This window comes from Stomoxys calcitrans, chromosome 4 (genome assembly GCF_963082655.1).
Source record: "Stomoxys calcitrans chromosome 4, idStoCalc2.1, whole genome shotgun sequence".
NCBI classification, from domain to species: domain Eukaryota; kingdom Metazoa; phylum Arthropoda; class Insecta; order Diptera; family Muscidae; genus Stomoxys; species Stomoxys calcitrans.
In genome coordinates this window covers 104983490-105000699 of record NC_081555.1, presented here as the reverse complement: position 1 = coordinate 105000699, position 17210 = coordinate 104983490, and the positions used below count along the sequence as shown (strand labels likewise).

The 17210-nt window shown below is 40.2% G+C and overlaps 1 protein-coding gene across 1 annotated transcript; it reads left to right on the top strand.

Annotated features, from left to right (window-relative positions):
* The first annotated feature begins 13278 nt into the window (after window positions 1-13278).
* LOC106088947 (lectin subunit alpha) lies at window positions 13279-14840 on the top strand. The gene is made up of 3 exons (XM_013254661.2): window positions 13279-13437; window positions 14351-14462; window positions 14533-14840. Exons 1-3 carry the CDS (start codon window positions 13279-13281, stop codon window positions 14790-14792), a joined length of 531 nt encoding a protein of 176 aa, XP_013110115.2. The 3' UTR covers window positions 14793-14840.
* Window positions 14841-17210: the final 2370 nt, after the last annotated feature.

Genomic DNA, 17210 nt, shown 5'->3' with positions numbered 1-17210 from the left:
CACCGAGGCGGCAGCCCTTGCCGATGAAGGATTTCATTGGGTCAATCCAGTACGTACAACCGGCTGCCATGGAATTGTGTCTGTATATAAGGTTTGTTCGCGGCCGATTTGGAGATTCTTACCAACAGACCACCATTTAGACCACTGTTTGGGAGGTTCTGAATGATACTTTCGAATGAACGATGGGCTGTGGCCTCAGTAATGTTGTGAGAAAGACGAGAGGGAAGCCTTAGAATTACAGCTTTGAGACTTTCCACTCTGTAAGGGTAAGTTTAGACATGTCTTAACAGTTCTGTATTCGTGCCAATAGCTCGTAGCTCCCGGCAGTAGAATGACCAGGTGCGACTTACCGTTGCCATCTCTGGTGACAAGTAAAAGGATTTTGGTGACAATTGCAGGATCCAGAGTTCAATCTCAGAGTCCAGACTCGCTATATATGGCCGATATATTCAAATTGTCTGCTATGAACCATACTCTACACTGATATTGTGAGGACTTACACAACTATTGGGTTGCCCAAAAAGTAATTGCGGATTTTTCATATAGTCGGCGTTGAAAAATTTTTTCACAGCTTGTGACTCTGTTATTGCATTCTATCTTCTGTTAGTTATCAGCTGTTACTTCTAGCTTGCTTTAGAAAAAAAGTGTAAAAAAAGTATATTTGATTAAAGTTCATTCTAAGTTTTATTAAAAATGCATTTACTTTCTTTTAAAAAATTTGCAATTACTTTTTGGGCAACCCAATAATTACACTAAAAAAAAATAAACAGTTAAAAAGTGTTAAGTTCGGCCGGGCCGAACTTTGGATATCCACCACCTCGGGTATATATGTGTAAACCAGCTTTCATTATAATCCGATGAGAAATGCATAATTTATACCCCCATAGCAGCTTTATCGAAATATGCTCCGATTTGGACCAAATTTGGCACGGAAATTGTGTAGTCTAATAAGTACAAGTCATTGTTCAATTTTGTAGAAAAAAATATTGGTCTTTTTTGGAGCTATATTCAAATATAGACCGAACTATGTCACTGTGTCAAATTTCAGCGAAAACGGATTATAAATGCACCTTTTATGGGGCCGAGACTTTAAATCCAAATCTGAACCGATCTGGGCCACATTGTAGAGGAATTTCGAAGGCTCTAGCACAAGTCACTGTCCAAAATTTCGGCGAAATCAGACAATAAAAGCGTCTTTTATGGGCCCAAGACCTTAAATCGAAAGATCGGTCTATATGGCAGCTATATCCAAATCTAGATCGATCTGGGCCAAATTGAAACAAGTAAAAGCGTGCTAAGTTTGGCCGGGCCGATTCTTATATACCCTCCACCATTGATCGCATTTATCGAGTTCTTTCCCGGTATCTCCTTTTAGACAAACAAAGGATAAAAGAAAATAATTGCTATGCTAATTGTCTTGTGTTGGAGACCACAGTAGAAGTCTATGTGTAAAATTTCAGCGAAATCGAATAAGAATTGGGGCTTTTAGGGGTTAAAAAAGTAAAATAGGGAGATCGTTTTATAGGGGAGCTGTATCAGGCTGAAGACCGATTCAGACCATATTTGACACGTATATTGAAGGTCGTGGGAGAAGCCGTTGTACAAAATTTCAGCCAATTCGGATAATAATTACGCCCTCTTGAGGCTCAAGAAGTCAAGATGTCAGATCGGTTTATATGGCAGTTATATCAGGTTTTCGACCGAATTGAATCATATTTAGCACAGTTGTTGGAAGTAATAACAAAACACTACGTGCAAAATTTCAGTTAAATCGGACGAGAATTGCGCCCTTTTGAGGCTCAAGAAGTCAAGACCCCAGATCGGTTATATGGCAGCTATATCAAAATATGGACCGATTTAGACCATACTTAGAGTAGTTGTCGGAAGTGATACCAAAATACTACGTGCAAAATTTCAATAAAATCGGATAAGGGCCCTGTAGGGGCTCAAGAACTCAAGATCCAAGATCGGTTTATATGACAGCTATACCAGATTATGAACCGATTAGAACCATACTTGGCACAGTTGTTGGATATCATAGCAAAATACGTCTTGAAAATCGGATAAGAATTGCGCACCCTAGAGGCTCAAGAAATCAAGACCCAAGATCGATTTATATGGAAGCAATATCAGGTTATAGACCGATTTGAACCATACTTAGCACAATTGTTGGATACCGTAACAAAACACGTCGTGCAAAATTTCATTCCAATCGGATGAGAATTGTGCCTTCTAGAGGTTCAAGAAGTCAAGACCCAAGATCGGTTTATATGACAGCTATATCAAAACATGGACGGATATAGCCCATTTACAATCCCAACCGACCTACACATATGAGAAGTATTTGTGCAAAATTTTAAGCGGATAGCGTTTCTCCTTCATAAGTTAGCGTGCTTTCGACAGACAGACCGACGGACAGACGGACGGACATGGCTATATCGACTTAAAATATCATGACGATCAAGAATATATATACTTTATGGGGTCTTAGACGAATATTGCGAGGAGTTGCAAACGGAATGACGAAATTAGTATACCCCCATCCTGTGGTGTAGGGTACAAAAAGATGTCAAGTGGCCTAACACGTCTCACTGTCTCAAATTTCAATAAAATCTGATAATAAATATGGCTTTTATGGGCCTAAGAACCTAAATCGGCGGATTGGTCTTTATGGGGGCTATATCAAGATATAGTCCGATATGATTTCAACAGACAGACGGGCGGACATGGCTAGATCGTCTTAGCTTTTTACTCTGATCAAGAATACATATATATATAAATATTATAGAGTCGAAAATGGATATCTGGATGGGTTGCAAACGGAATGACAAAATGAATATGCACTCATCCGGTGGTGGGTATAAAAAAGCAAGGGCTATTCTGAATTTTTCACAAATCGAAAATCTATTGAAATACGAAATATGGAAAATTTTTCAGACTATCTGTTTCATTGATTTATGTTAAACAATCACTACTTTGTTGGGATTTTTATTCAGGCAGTTGCACAGTGGGATAGAATGGAAAAAAACTGGAAAGAAATCTGATATTTGACAACGGCTAAAGATAACTCTTAGAAGTTTAAAATGGTTAGAGCAAAGGTATTATCCAGATGATATAAAAAATTTTAAAGCCCTTACTGATCCGAGTGTCTCTTGGCAGGACCCTTCAATTGGTCACAAATCAAATGGCAGTTTTTTATTTTTTTTTCGATTCTATCCCACTTTGCGTTGCATGCAGCATACTAAACACTACTTTACCATGACTAAAATTCTTTTTATCTTGAAACTTTTGCTTTTAATCGTGTTTTTAGTTATAATCAATAAACATTTAATAAACTGTTGTTTTCACTGAATTTATTTAACTGCTGGTTTTTGTGGGTTTTTCCTCACAAACGTAGCCCAATTTTTTGGTGCAGTCCAAATCATTCCATGCATACTGTTCTCTCTCAGTCTATATATGAACACAGTGCTCATTGTTCTTATAGTTGTCTGGATTGTCGCGGGACCAGTTGGAGTATGTTATTCGTTTTCCAGAGAATGACCAATAGAATGACCTTTTGTGGTCCTGCTCAGTATTAAATTCGTCATTAGCACCCAACCATAAATTGAAAGGCTTACCTAAACAATTATATATTTGACAGATGTGTCAGATTGTCAACTATTGTAGCTCTTTTTATGTTTTCATAAGAACTGCATTCTTACTCAGATAAGATATCATAACTAGATTAAGATCCAAAGTCTTTCGTCTGTCTTGCAATTCAGCCAATTGATAACCACGACGAGAGCATTCATGTAAAGCTTCGAACCAATTGTACTGTGGAAAAAGGGGAAAAAGCAAAAAAGATTAACATGGAAGGAAAGGAAAGGCGTAAATAGGGCAGAACCAACTTTATAATACCCTGCAATACCGCTAAACCAAAGATGTACCACTGTATCCAAATCGGATTGTTTGTTTCTTTTCTATACTTACTGAGATATTAAAAAAAAACATCTGGTACAAACATATATAAGGATGGGACCTAAATTATGGCTAGTGCAGCCTTAAAAGCTTGTATCTAAATTCCGTGCAATTTTTGTAAAAATTATTCGACATTGGACCATAAAAGTGTTGTATGCAGAATTTGATTTACAAATGCAACCTTAATTTTCACATGAACAAACAGACGGACGGACATGACTCATTGAGATCAGAAAGTAATTCTAAGCCCATCAATATAGTTGGCAATGGGTCCAGCTCTTTTTCTTCTTGGCCCTGCTAACAAATACACAAACTTAATATATTCCGGACCACGGTATTGACCTATACCTTCATATTTCAACCTCGAATGGCGTACTATGCATTCACCACTACCGCCTCAGTTATCGGTCTTAGCTTTTATGCAATCCCCCGTTGATTAATTATCACCACACACCTTTTGTTCCGTTTCAATGTAGAAAGTTGATCCATTAAGTAGAGTTTGATAACTTTTAAGTTCGGAAAGAGCACAATCAAAAATTGTGGCAAATAGTACGACACACAGCGCTAAAAATTTATATGTATTCATTTTGAGAAAATAAAATATAACTGACATTCCCTGCCAATGCCACGGCGATTTTTATACTATCTCAACGATTACCAAAGTAATGGAAGATTCTTATCATACTATTGCTTTGTTCTGCAAACAAAATATATTTAACTCCATTCAAAACAAGTAGGAACAGCCTAAAGTTAAGCAATACAGTACTTTTTACACCCTTAACCATAAATATATACAATGTAATTGAAAACAAGTAGAAGCATGCTAAGTTCGGCCGGGCCGAATGTTGGGAACCAACCACCATGGATTCTCGTGAAAATTTTTACAATTGAGGGCTATCATAGTATTCTACATACCAAAGTCATGTCAAACCAGCAAAAATTTAAGCTTCTATGAACCGAACAAGGATGATTGTGAGACCGGTTTACATGGGAACTATATAACAGGTTATAGACTGATTTGGACTGTATTTGGCACAGTTATTGGAAGTCGTAACAGAACACCGCATGCAAAATGTCAGCCAAATGGGACAAAAATTCCAGATTGCAAAGTCTCAAGAATGGGACATGGGATCTATGTTAGGTTATAAACTGATTTGGACCGAACTTGGCATAGTTATTGAAAGTCATAACAAAACACCACATGCCCAATTTCAGACAAATCGGACAAACTTGCGGTTTGCAAGGTCTGCAGAAGTAAATCCGGAGATCGGTTCATATGGGAACTATATCTAAATTTGAACCGATATAACCCATTAGCAATCCCCAATGACCTTCATCAATATTAGGTATCTGTGCAAAATTTCAAGCGGCTAGCTTTACACGTTCGAACGCTATCGTGATTTCGATAGACGGACGGACAAGGCTAGATCGACTCAGAACATCTAGGCGATCAGGAATATATATATATACTTTATAGATATATATATATTCCCACCCATCCTATGGTGGTAGGTATAAAGATTAAGCTATTAACTGGCCCTTTGTGATTCGCTTTATCAAAAACTAGTAAAGAAAGGCAAAAGTTGGGTGGAAACGACTATGTAATACCCTTCAACACCGTGTCTACGTACTACTTTTAATATATATAACCTTTATCTAAATCTAGTTAGACTTAAAATTTGCAAACCTATTGCAATATCAAACAAGTAAAAGCGTGCAAAGTTCGGCCGGGCCGAATCTTATATACCTCCACCATGGATCGCATTTGTCGAGTTCTTTTCCCGGCATCTCTTCTTAGGCAAAAAAAGGATATAAGAAAAGATTTGCTTTGCTATTAAAGCGATATCAAGATATGGTCCGGTTTGGACCACAATAAAATGATATGTTGGAGACCTGTGTAAAATGTCAGTCAAGTCGAGTAAGAATTGCGCCCTTTGGTGGATCAAGAAGAAAAATAGAGAGATCGATTTATATGGGAGCTGCATCGGGCTATAGACCGATTCAGACCATAATAAACACGTATTTTGATGGTCATGAGAGGATCCGTCGCACAAAATTTCAGGCAAATCGGATAATAATTGCGAACTCTAGAAGCTCAAGAAGTCAAAATCTCAGATCGGTTTATATGGCAGCTATATTAGGTTATAAGCCGATTTGAACCTTATTTGACACAGTTGTTGAAAGTAAGAATAAAATACGTCATGCAAAATTTCAGCCAAATCGGATAGGAATTGCGCCCTCTAGAAGCTAAAGAAGTCAAGACCCAAGATCGGTTTATATGGCAGCTATATCAGGTTATGGGCCGATTTGAACCATACTTGGCACAGTTTTTGGATATCATAACAAAAATCGTCGTGCAAAAATTCATTCAAATCGGATAGGAATTGCGCCCTCTAGAAGCTCAAGAAGTCAAGACACCAGATCTGTTAATATGACAGCTATATCAGGTTATGAACCGATTTAAACCATGCTTAGCACAGTTGTTGGATATCATAACAAAACACGTCGTGCAAAATTTCAGCCAAATTGGATAGGAATTGCGCTCTTTAGAGGCTCAAGAAGTCAAGTCCCCAGATCGGTTTATATGGCAGCTATATCAAAACTTCGACTGATATGGCCCATTTACAATACCAACCGACCCACACTAATAAGAAGTATTTGTGCAAAATTTCAAGCGGCTAGCTTTACTCCTTCGGAAGTTAGCGTGCTTTCGACAGACAGACGGACGGACAGACGGACGGACAGACGGACGGACAGACGGACGGACAGACGGACGGACATGGCTAGATCGACATAAAATGCCGCGACAATCAGGAATATATATCAGACGACATATATTCTTGATCTCAGACGAATATTTCGAGAAGTTAGAAACAGAATGACGAAATTAGTATACCCCCCATCCTATGGTGGAGGGTATAAAAAGGCCTTGTTTACATTGGGGCCTAAATTGTGGCTACTCCAGTCTTAGCAAGTAAAAGCGATCTAAGTTCGGTCGGGCCGAATCGTTGGAACCGATCAATATGGATTCTGCTAAAAATTTATACAAAATAATAATGCATAATTTTATTCCACATAGCATACATCTGTTAAGGGCTCAAGAAGTCAAATCGGGAGATCGGTTTATATGGGAGCTATATCAGGGTAGAGACCGATTCGGGCCGTACTTGACACTTTGGAAGTTGTTGGGAGTCATAACAGAACACTACGTGCAAAATTTCAGCCAAATAGAAAAAAATTGCTGAAAAAGGTTCCAGGGTCTCATGAAGTCAAATCGGGAAATCGGTTTATGTAGGAGCTGTATCCAAATCTCAACCAATATGGCCTATTTACAATCCCCAACAACCTACACCAATATTAAGTATCTATGTAAAATTTCAAGTGGCTAGCTCTACGCGTTCCAGCGCTATTGTAATTTCGACAGACGGACGGACATGGCTAGATCGACTCGAGACTGAAACACCTTGTCTCCAGCTTTACTCCGGTGGATGAGAGGCTAGTCACATTCCGCATAAAAGCCAAACTCCTCCTAGATATGATATTAGATTGTGATATTAAAATCGTTCTGGGAGAGGTTAAGCGAAGATAGGGAAGGCATCTTTGAACCAACAGTCGGAAAATTTAGCCTCTACGAGATATTGGGTTGAGGCTGTTATATTTCGCCAAGGCAAAAAACGTGGCAGGACCAGATTTCAACATAAAAAAAAATATTCACAAAGTCACATGGCTGTCACCCGATCAAATCGCGATCACGTTGTGATAGGTGGAAAGCGTTCATGCAGCTGGTTAGATGTACGATCGATCCGTCGAGCGAATATAGATTCGGATCATTACTTTGTTGCAGCAAATTTTCGCACCCGTTTAAGTTTGGAGCTGAAGCTGGACATTGAAAGAAACAGCATACTCCACTCGGCTAACCCAACTGCTTGATGAAAGCACTGCTTGTTTCGATAGTGTAGTGAAAATCCATTGCCCACTCCATGAAAAATGGCGCGTTATCCGTACCCCCAAGGGTATGGGTACCCCCAAGAAACACATGGTACGACCAAGAGTGTCGCCATGCTACTGAAGCCAAGAATGCGGCATACAGAGCGGTCCTGCAATCATTAGCAATGCTCCAGATGAAGGAGTGGTATAAGGAGAAAAGGAGAGAGGTGAAACGTTTATTCTGCAGAAAGAACAAGGAAACGGAAAGTCGTGAGTGTGAGAGAATTGAGATATGCAGTAGTCAGAATGAAGTCCGGAAATTCTACCAAAGAAACAAACATCTAACTAATAGCATTGGCGCAGACGCATCCTCCGGCAGAGACAAAGAAGCAAGTCTGTTAACTGATACAGATAGTATGCTGAGAATATGAAAATAACACTTTACCCAGCTGCTGGTATCCGACGATGGCGGCGAAGAGGATACTGTAGAACCAATCTCTGATGATGGTTTAGAATGTTTACCAAGTAGCTGTGACCCGACTGAAGAACAACAAGTCAGCAGGAGCCGACGGGTTGCCTGCTGAACTATTTAAGACAGAAGGCGATACGCTGATAAAGCGTATACATCAGCTTGTCTGCGCGATCTGGCAAGTGAATGGCTTAACATGGTCAAATTGATCCAAAAGCAAAGCGCTGATTATAAAAAGATTTTAAATATAATTTTTTTATCATATTTAACATTTTGAAACATTTTTATAGGCGCTATAGAAACAACAACAAATCTATAACAACGATATGAGAGATATATGAAAGAGAAACGTTGAGAGAGATTTGAGAGATTGAGAGAAAAATTCTTCGTAAAATATATGGACCAGTTCGGCGTCGTATGAACCACGAACTATATAAGCTGTATGACAACGTTAGCATAGTTAAATGTATCAAAATACAACGATTGCGTTGGCTAAGTCAATCGAAATATTGGTCTAAGACCCCATAAAGAAGAAATATTCTGGATGGTCATGACATTTTCAGCCAATCTATTTATGTCCGTCCGTCTGTCCCATTGAACCGATCTCCCGATTATACTTGTTGAGACTCTAGAGAGCGCAGTTCTCACCCCAGTTTGCGATATGACTTCTGCTATGTTCTTCAAAATCAATCTATATATCAAGTGTGGCCCAAATCGGTCCATGATTCCGTTATATATCCCCGCACACAAAGCAGGGATATATAAGATTTGCCGCAGCCAAACTTAACTTGTCTTTACTGGTTTTTTCTCTTCATTTCTCAAATACTACCTACACACTCTTGTTCACGATTATTTAAGTTGCTTCAAGCCACTCACCGTATTATCATCAAACTCAAAGTGTTATCAAGAAAGATTATTACAAAATCTTTTTTGAATGGTTTAATTATTTTTTTGTTTGTAGTGCTTGCAACTTTTAATTTTGTTTGCAGTGCATGGACTTGTTACAAGTGACATATGAGTGTTTTGCCATTTTCAGATATATTGAGAGCTGAAATGCTTGTAAATAATGCCCTACTTGGCATCAGGTAGGTTCACAAGAGCAGGGCTAATGGTGTAAATAAAAGGAAGATCTATATAAGAGAAGAAAGCAAATAAAAGCGTGCTAATTTCGGCCGGGACGAATCTTATATACCCTAAACCTTGTCAAGTTCTTTGCCCGGTATCCCTTAGTAGGCAAACTAAGGATAATGAATAACAATTGCTATGCTATTGGACCAAAATCAGGTTATTAACCGACTCGGGCCATACTTGCCTTGGATGATGGAAGCCATAGAAGATGCTATTGTGCAAAATTTCAACCAAATCGAATAAAAATTGCGACCTATAAGGCACAGTTTATCCCAAAGACTACACGTCTAGATTCGGAAACTGCACCGCAGTCAGCCAAAAGGCAGCGGTCACCTGGAGGGCATCCCATACCTAAAAGAAATAGGGCGAACAATAGTAAGATAGGTCCTAGAACCTTTGCTATTGTCGCTAGGGGCAGTTTGGTGATGGCAGTTGTCGATAAAGGATAGTCGATGGACTGTCATCTGTATACTCCGATGTCCTTGCGGAATTACCTGGGCCTCCTCCAGTCTGCGACGATACATGTTGGTATCGGGGACGATACAAACTAATTGCCTTCGGGGATCAACGTTCAATTGAAATGTATCATTGCGCCCTATAGAAGATTGGCGAGATCTGGCCAGGTGCAGCTCCAGATTTAGTCAAGAAGGAAGATATTCTTTCTCAACCAATGGCGCACACTTGGATATCAAGATTCCCTCAGACACTGATTTCATACTTGGAAGACTAAGAAACACTTGGTTAAGGAACTATCGACCACATCGATAAAGTCTGGCGGATTGCAGCAGACTGAAAATCCCCCTGGCACAATCGAGACAGGAGGGGATGGCATCGAAACGGGACCCGACAAGTCCTGTTTGAGTGGGTCATTCGGTTGTATTGGGCTCAAGGTGCGCGTCAGCGGGGAAGCATGGAACTCAAAAATTACTTCGCCAGCAGCAGCTAGTGAAGCATCTAAGGAAAAATCGTCCACACCGCAAGTGTCCAGTGTCCTGATGAATAGTGGTTCCACTACTTTCTCACCTGCACCTGGATGCGTACGGAAGCTCATCATGACAAGTTGTAACGAATCTTGTAAGGATGAACTCCTGGTGGTGTCAGAAGACGAGGCTTACGCAACCGTGGTGGGAGTTCTAAATCCTGTCTATGGTCCGGTTTCTGCAGATAAATCTGCACCATTGTAAGGCTGCTTCGGCGGCACTTAAGGTATTCCTTAAGACAAATGAGGATGAACTCCTGGTGGAGTCAAAAGACGAGGCAAACGCAACGGTGGTGAGAGTTCTAAATCCAGACTATGGTCCGGTTTCTGCAGATAAATCTCCACTATTGTAAGGCGGCTTTGGCGGCACTAAAGTTATTCCTTATGACAGGGGGATTTGACATGGTTTTTATCCATGAACAATGGGTGTGTGTAGGAATGGTTTGTTGACTTAACATTCCGGGATTTAAACTAATTAAGGGTATATGAAATTGGAGACATAGAGCCTGTTTTCTGGCAAAGAGTAGTCTTAATGTATTTCTTCTTTCGTCGCTAAAAACTGAAGATTCAGTAGTAGCCAGTTTTATCAGTGTTGGCTCCGGTCGTAAATAGTTCAGAGGGTAACCCGTCGGCTCCTGTTGTCTTGTTCTTCACTCAGGTCACTGCTACTTGGGCCTCATTCTGACTAGGAGGTAAACATTCTATACCATCCTCAGGGATTGGTGCGGTATCCTCTTTGCCGCAATCGTCGGACACTAGCAGTTGGGTAAATTGTTCTTTTCATATCATCATCGCACTATGTGTGTTAATTACCAGATTTCCTTCTTTGTCTCTGCAGTAGGATGTGCCTGTACCAAAGCCATCGGTTTGATGTTTATTTCTATGGTAGAATATCCGGACTTCAATTTGTCTCCTGTACATCTCAATTGGCTCTTACTCACGTATTTTCATTTTCTTTTTCTTTCTGCGGAATAGACGTTTCTCCTCTCACCCTTTCTTTCGATACCTCTCCTTCATCTGGCGCATTGCTACTGATTGCGGTGTTGCTCTATATGCCGCATTCGTGGCATCAGTAGCATCTCGATACTCTTGGTCGTACCATGGGTTTCTTGGGGGAGGCTTCCGGTACCCATGTTAAGATTTCGTGGCATTTTCCATGGAGTGAGCAATGGTTTGCCACTGCGCCATTATATCATCGGAACAAGAAGTGCTTTCATAAAGCAGTTGGGTCAGTCGAGTGAAGCAACCCGTTGCCATCTGTTGTGATTGCAGCCTCCGCGCAGTGTCAGATCGTACCTTCCTCGCCATGTTCAAACTGGTGCGAACCTTTGATGCTACAAGGTAATGATCCGAATCTATGTTCGCTCCACGGGTCGATGGTACATCTAACACGCTGGATGGATGCCTTCCATCTATCACAATGTGATCATTTTGGTTCCTCGTTTTTTGTCGGGTGACAGCCATGTGGCTTTGTGAATATTTTTTTATTGAAACCTGGTTCTGCCAACTAATATTTTTTGCTGCCGTGGCGGAATGTATTGCTTAATTACTTTACTCAAATTCACTGACAGAACATTTGTTGCACTAGCCGAACGTAGAACAGCGTTCCGAGCTCCTCGATCTTCTGCGCTCATTTTATAATCTCTGACACCAAGTCCGTCTTTCACCATTTGATCTTTCCATCGGGCTTTTGGCTGTCCCGGTTTGCGTGTACAATCGTCATCGCCCTCAAAGGACTTTTTTGCTGGAGCTTCTTCATCCATTATGGCAACATGACCCAGCCAACGCAGCCGTTGTATTTTGATACGTTTAACTATGCTATCGTCTTCATTCAGCTCGTGGTTCATTCGACGTCTTTATTCTCCATTAAGTCAAACTGGTTCATATATGCATAGCCTCAACCCATTATCGGACCTTATATTGTGGAGGATAGATTTTCCGACTGTTGGACCAAAGATGTCTTCCTTTCCTATTTCGTAATTAAAATCTTTTACAACGATTTGCATTTTGTGGGCGGGTCAGCGGTCGTATTATCTCTCTAGGCGCTCATAGAAATATCCTAGGTCTGCCCGTCCTTGTCTTCCATCGGGGTATTGGCACAAATACTGCTGATGTTGAACAATTTGGCTTTTATGCGGATTGCGGCCAGCCTCTCATTTTCCGGAGTAAAGCTGGAGACAAGATGTTTCATTCTCCGACAGCCAAATTCATGCCTAGTGTCATAAGAGTTGTAGTATAGTTCTTCACCGTTTGGTGTTGCTGTGACACAATTCCTGGTCCATCGAATTTCCTATTAGGCGGTAATGTCCTCTTGCACATCTTCAATACATCCGCCAGCACGTATACTGCAGCTTCTCTATAAAGAATCCGGACATTCCAAGTGCAGATGCCCAAATCATGGTCCTTTTTTCGGTTGAGTGGGTCGTCATCGGTAGGGGGGTCCGTTTTTACTATTCATTTGTTTCTCATAGTGGGTCTCATAATTTTCCGGGCCCAGTAAGAAGCAAGCGACTCGTTGTCGGTAGCCGGTTGCTCCAAGATCCGACGCTAGTCCCAGCCGTCCTTAACTTGGGAACAAACGCTGATGTTAGCAATTGGTTATCTGAAGGCGCCAATAACTCGCCTTGTCACCTCGAGTATCATGGTTTAGTGTATCAAAAGGTCGGCCTTTCTTAACTTTGGTCCGTTTTCTACTTGTTTTGAATGGAGTAAAATATTTTATGATTATAGAACAAATCAATAATAAGATAAGAAAAAAACTTCAATTACTTTGAAAACCACTGAAATAGTATAAAGATCGCCATGCCATTGAAAGGAAATGTCAGTTATATTTGAGATTCCCAATATGAGCACATTAAAACTTTTAGCGCTGTGTGTAGTACTACTGGCCACAGTTTTTGATTTTGCTCTGTCCGAACCGAAAAGGTATCGCGTAGTACATACTGGATCAACTTTCTACATTGAAACGGAACAAAAGGTGGGTGGTGAAAATGAATCAATGGTGGTTTGCTAAAAAGCTAAGGCCCATAACTGAGACGGCAATGGTATATGCATAGTATGCCAATCGAGGTTGAAATAGGAATGTTTAGATCACGACTGTGCTACAGAATATAATAAGTTTGTATATTTGCTAGCAGGGCCAAGAAGAAGAAGAAGAGCTGGACCCATTGCTGAGTGTATTGATTGATTGATTGAGTCTTGACCGTCCATCTGTTTGTTAATGTATTTATACCCTACACCACTATTCTGTAACAGGGAATTATAACTTAGTGCAATTGTTTGTAATATTCAGAAGGAAGAGAGATAGACCCATTGATAAGTATACCGATCGACTAAGAATCACTTTCAGATTCGATTTACAGTACAGTTCGCAGTTGTCATCAGATTTTCTAAAGTTTTGGTACAGTTTTCGGTCCAGAAACGTAGCCAATTCAAGTTTTAAGCTCAATGATAAGGGGCCTCCTTTTTATAGCCGAGTCCGAACGGCGTGCCGCAGTGCGAAACCTCTTTGGAGAGAAGTTTTACATGACATAGTACCTCACAAATGTTGCCAACATTAGGAGGGGAAAACCACCGATGAAAATTTTTTCTAATGGTCTCGCCAGGATTCCAACCCAGGCATTCAGCGTTATAGGCGGACATGTTAACCTCTGCGCCACGGTGGCCTCCGACGAAACCTATTGAAATTGGAAAAAATCGGTTCAGATTTGGATATAGGTTGGTTTGCTTTTTGATATCTCAGCAAGAATGGTAAAGAATCATCGGATCCGATTTGGATATGGTCGAACATCCGTGGTGTAGAGGTATTGCAGCGTATTATAAAGTTGATTCCCCCTACTGATACCTTTCCTTCATTCTAATCTTTGTTTCTTTTTCTTCTTTTTTCGCAGTACAATTGGTTCCAAGCTTTACATGAATGTGCTCGTCGTGGTTATAAATTGGCCGAATTGCAAGACAAACAAAAAACTTTGGATCTGGAGCTAGTTATGCAATCTTATCTGGGTAAGAATACAGTTTTTATGAAAATATCAAAAGAGCTAGTTTACAATCTTACTATTATACAATTGTTTAGATAAGCCTTTCAATTTATGGTTGGGTGCTAATGACGAATTCAACTCTAAGCAGGACTACAAAAGGCCATTCTATTGGTCATTCTCTGGAAAACGAATGACATACTCCAAATGGTCCCGCGACAATCCAGACAACTATAAGAACAATGAGCACTGTGTTCATATATGGACTGAAAGAGAACGGTTTGCTTGGAATGATTTGGACTGCACCAAAAAACTGGGCTACGTTTGTGAGGACAAACCCTCAAAAGTCAGCAGTTGAATATATTCAATGAAAACAACAGTTCATTAAATGTTTCAAGATTATTACTAATAAAACGATTAAAAGCAAAAGTTTAGAAAAAAAATTGGAGTCTAAAGGTAAAGTTTAGTTTAGTATGCTGCATGCAACACACAGTGGGATAGTATCAAAAAAAAGTGAAAACAGGAAAAAATTTGCCATTTGAGAACGGATAGAAATACTTCTTGATATTTAAAATGGTTGGAGCTGATGTTTTATCGAGATCAAGGGCAAAATTCAAGGCCCTAGGTGGTCCGGGCGTCACTTGGGAGAGCCCCAAAGTTGGTCGCCTAGGCATTTCGAAAAATTGATCGGTTTTCCAAGTCTTCAGTTGTGGTCCAGTTTCCAACATATTTTTGCTGGATAATGCTCCTAAAAATCGCTTAATCCTGGTTTCGGGGATAATTGACTTTGAATTTTTTGAGGAGGCCTTCAGCGTCATAGGCGGACATGCTTGTTACGGTGGCCTCCTCTTTAGCCTGTAGAGGGCACCATTACTATCTGATTTGGTTGAAATTTTGCCAGTAGGGTTATGCTAGGGCTTTCAACAACTAAGCCAAGTATGGTTCAAATCGATCTATAAGAAGATATAGATATAATTTAAACCAATCACCTAATTTGTTTTCTTGAGTTTCAAGAGGGCATAATTATTATTATTAAATTTTGCATAATGACCTGTATCAGTCGTGCCAAATATGGCCCGAATCGGTTCATAGCCTGATATAGCTCCAATAGCACAGCAATTCTTATCCAATATCCTTTGTTTGCCCCTAAAGAGATACCGAGTAAAGAACTTGATATATGCGATCCAAGGTAAAGGGTTTATAAGATTCGGCCCGGCCGAACTTAGCATGCTTTTACTTGTTATATCCTACACCACTACTGTGGTACAGGGTATTATAACTTAGTGGCTTTGTTTGTAACACCCAAATGAAAGAGAGATAGACCCATTGTTAAGTATACCGATCGACTCAGAATCACTTTCTGATTCGATTTAGCTATGACAGTCTGTCTGTCTGTCCGTCCATGTTAATTTGAGTACAAAGTACAGGTCACAGTTTTCATCCGATCGTGTTCAAATTTGACACAAGCATTTTGTGGGCCTAGATACAAAGCCTATTGAAATTGAAAAAAATTGGTTCAGATTTGGATATAGCTCCCATACATATGTTCGTGTAATATATAGTAATAAGGCAAAACAAGTAAAAATATGCAAAGTTCGGCCGGACCGAATCTTATATACCCTTCACCTTGGATCGCATTTGTCGAGCTCTTGCCGCGGTATCTCTTTTTTGGGCAAACAAAGGATAAAAGAAAAGAATTGCTATGTTATTGGAACAATATCCAGTTATGGTTCATTTCGAACCATAATTGAACTGAATATTGGAACTATGGTCTCCAAGTCATTGTGTACAATGTCAGCCAAATCTAGTAAGTATTGCGCACTTTAGGGGCTGAAGAAGTAAAATAGGGAGATCGGTTTATAGGGGAGCTGCATTAGGCTATGAACCGATTCATGCCATATTCGACACGTATGTTAAAGGTCGTGCGAGAAGCCGCTGTACTAAATTTCAGCTATAATTGCGCCCTCTAGTGGCTCAAGAAGTCAAGACCCCAGATCGGTTTAAATGGCAGCTATATCAGGTTATGGACCGATTTGAACCATACTCATCGCAGTTGTTGGAAGTCATAATAAAACACCTCGTGCAAAATTTCAACCAAATCGGATAAGAATTGTGCCCTCCAGCGGCTCAAGAAGTCAAGACCCCAGATCGTTTTACATGGCAGCTATATCAGGTAATGAACCGATTTTAACCATACTCTGCACAGTTTTCGGAAGTCATAATAAAATACCTCATGCAAAATTTCATCCAAATTGGATAAGAATTGTGCTCCCTAGCGGCTCAAGAAATCAAGATCCCAGATCGGTTTATATGGCAGCTATATCAAAACGTGGACCGATATAGCCCATTTACCATCCCAACCGACCTACGCTAATGAGAAGTATTTGTGCAAAATTTCAAGCGCCTACCTTTACTCCTTCGAAAGTTGGCGTGCTTTCGACAGACAGACGGACGGACAGACGGACGGACAGACGGACGGACAGACGGACGGACAGACGGACGGACAGACGGACAGACGGACGGACAGACGGACGGACTTGGCCAGTTCGACTTAAAATGTCATGACGTTCAAGAATATATATACTTTATGGCGTCTTAGACGAATATTTCGAGGAGTTACAAACAGAATGACGAAATTAGTATACCCCCATCCTATGGTGGAGGGTATAAAAATGGTCACATGTTAGCAGTTTCTCTCGAAATTTGGCATTTTCTGGGATTTTCTCTAGACTCTCGAAAAAATTTTTGAATTTCATGGAAATCGGTTCAGGTTTAG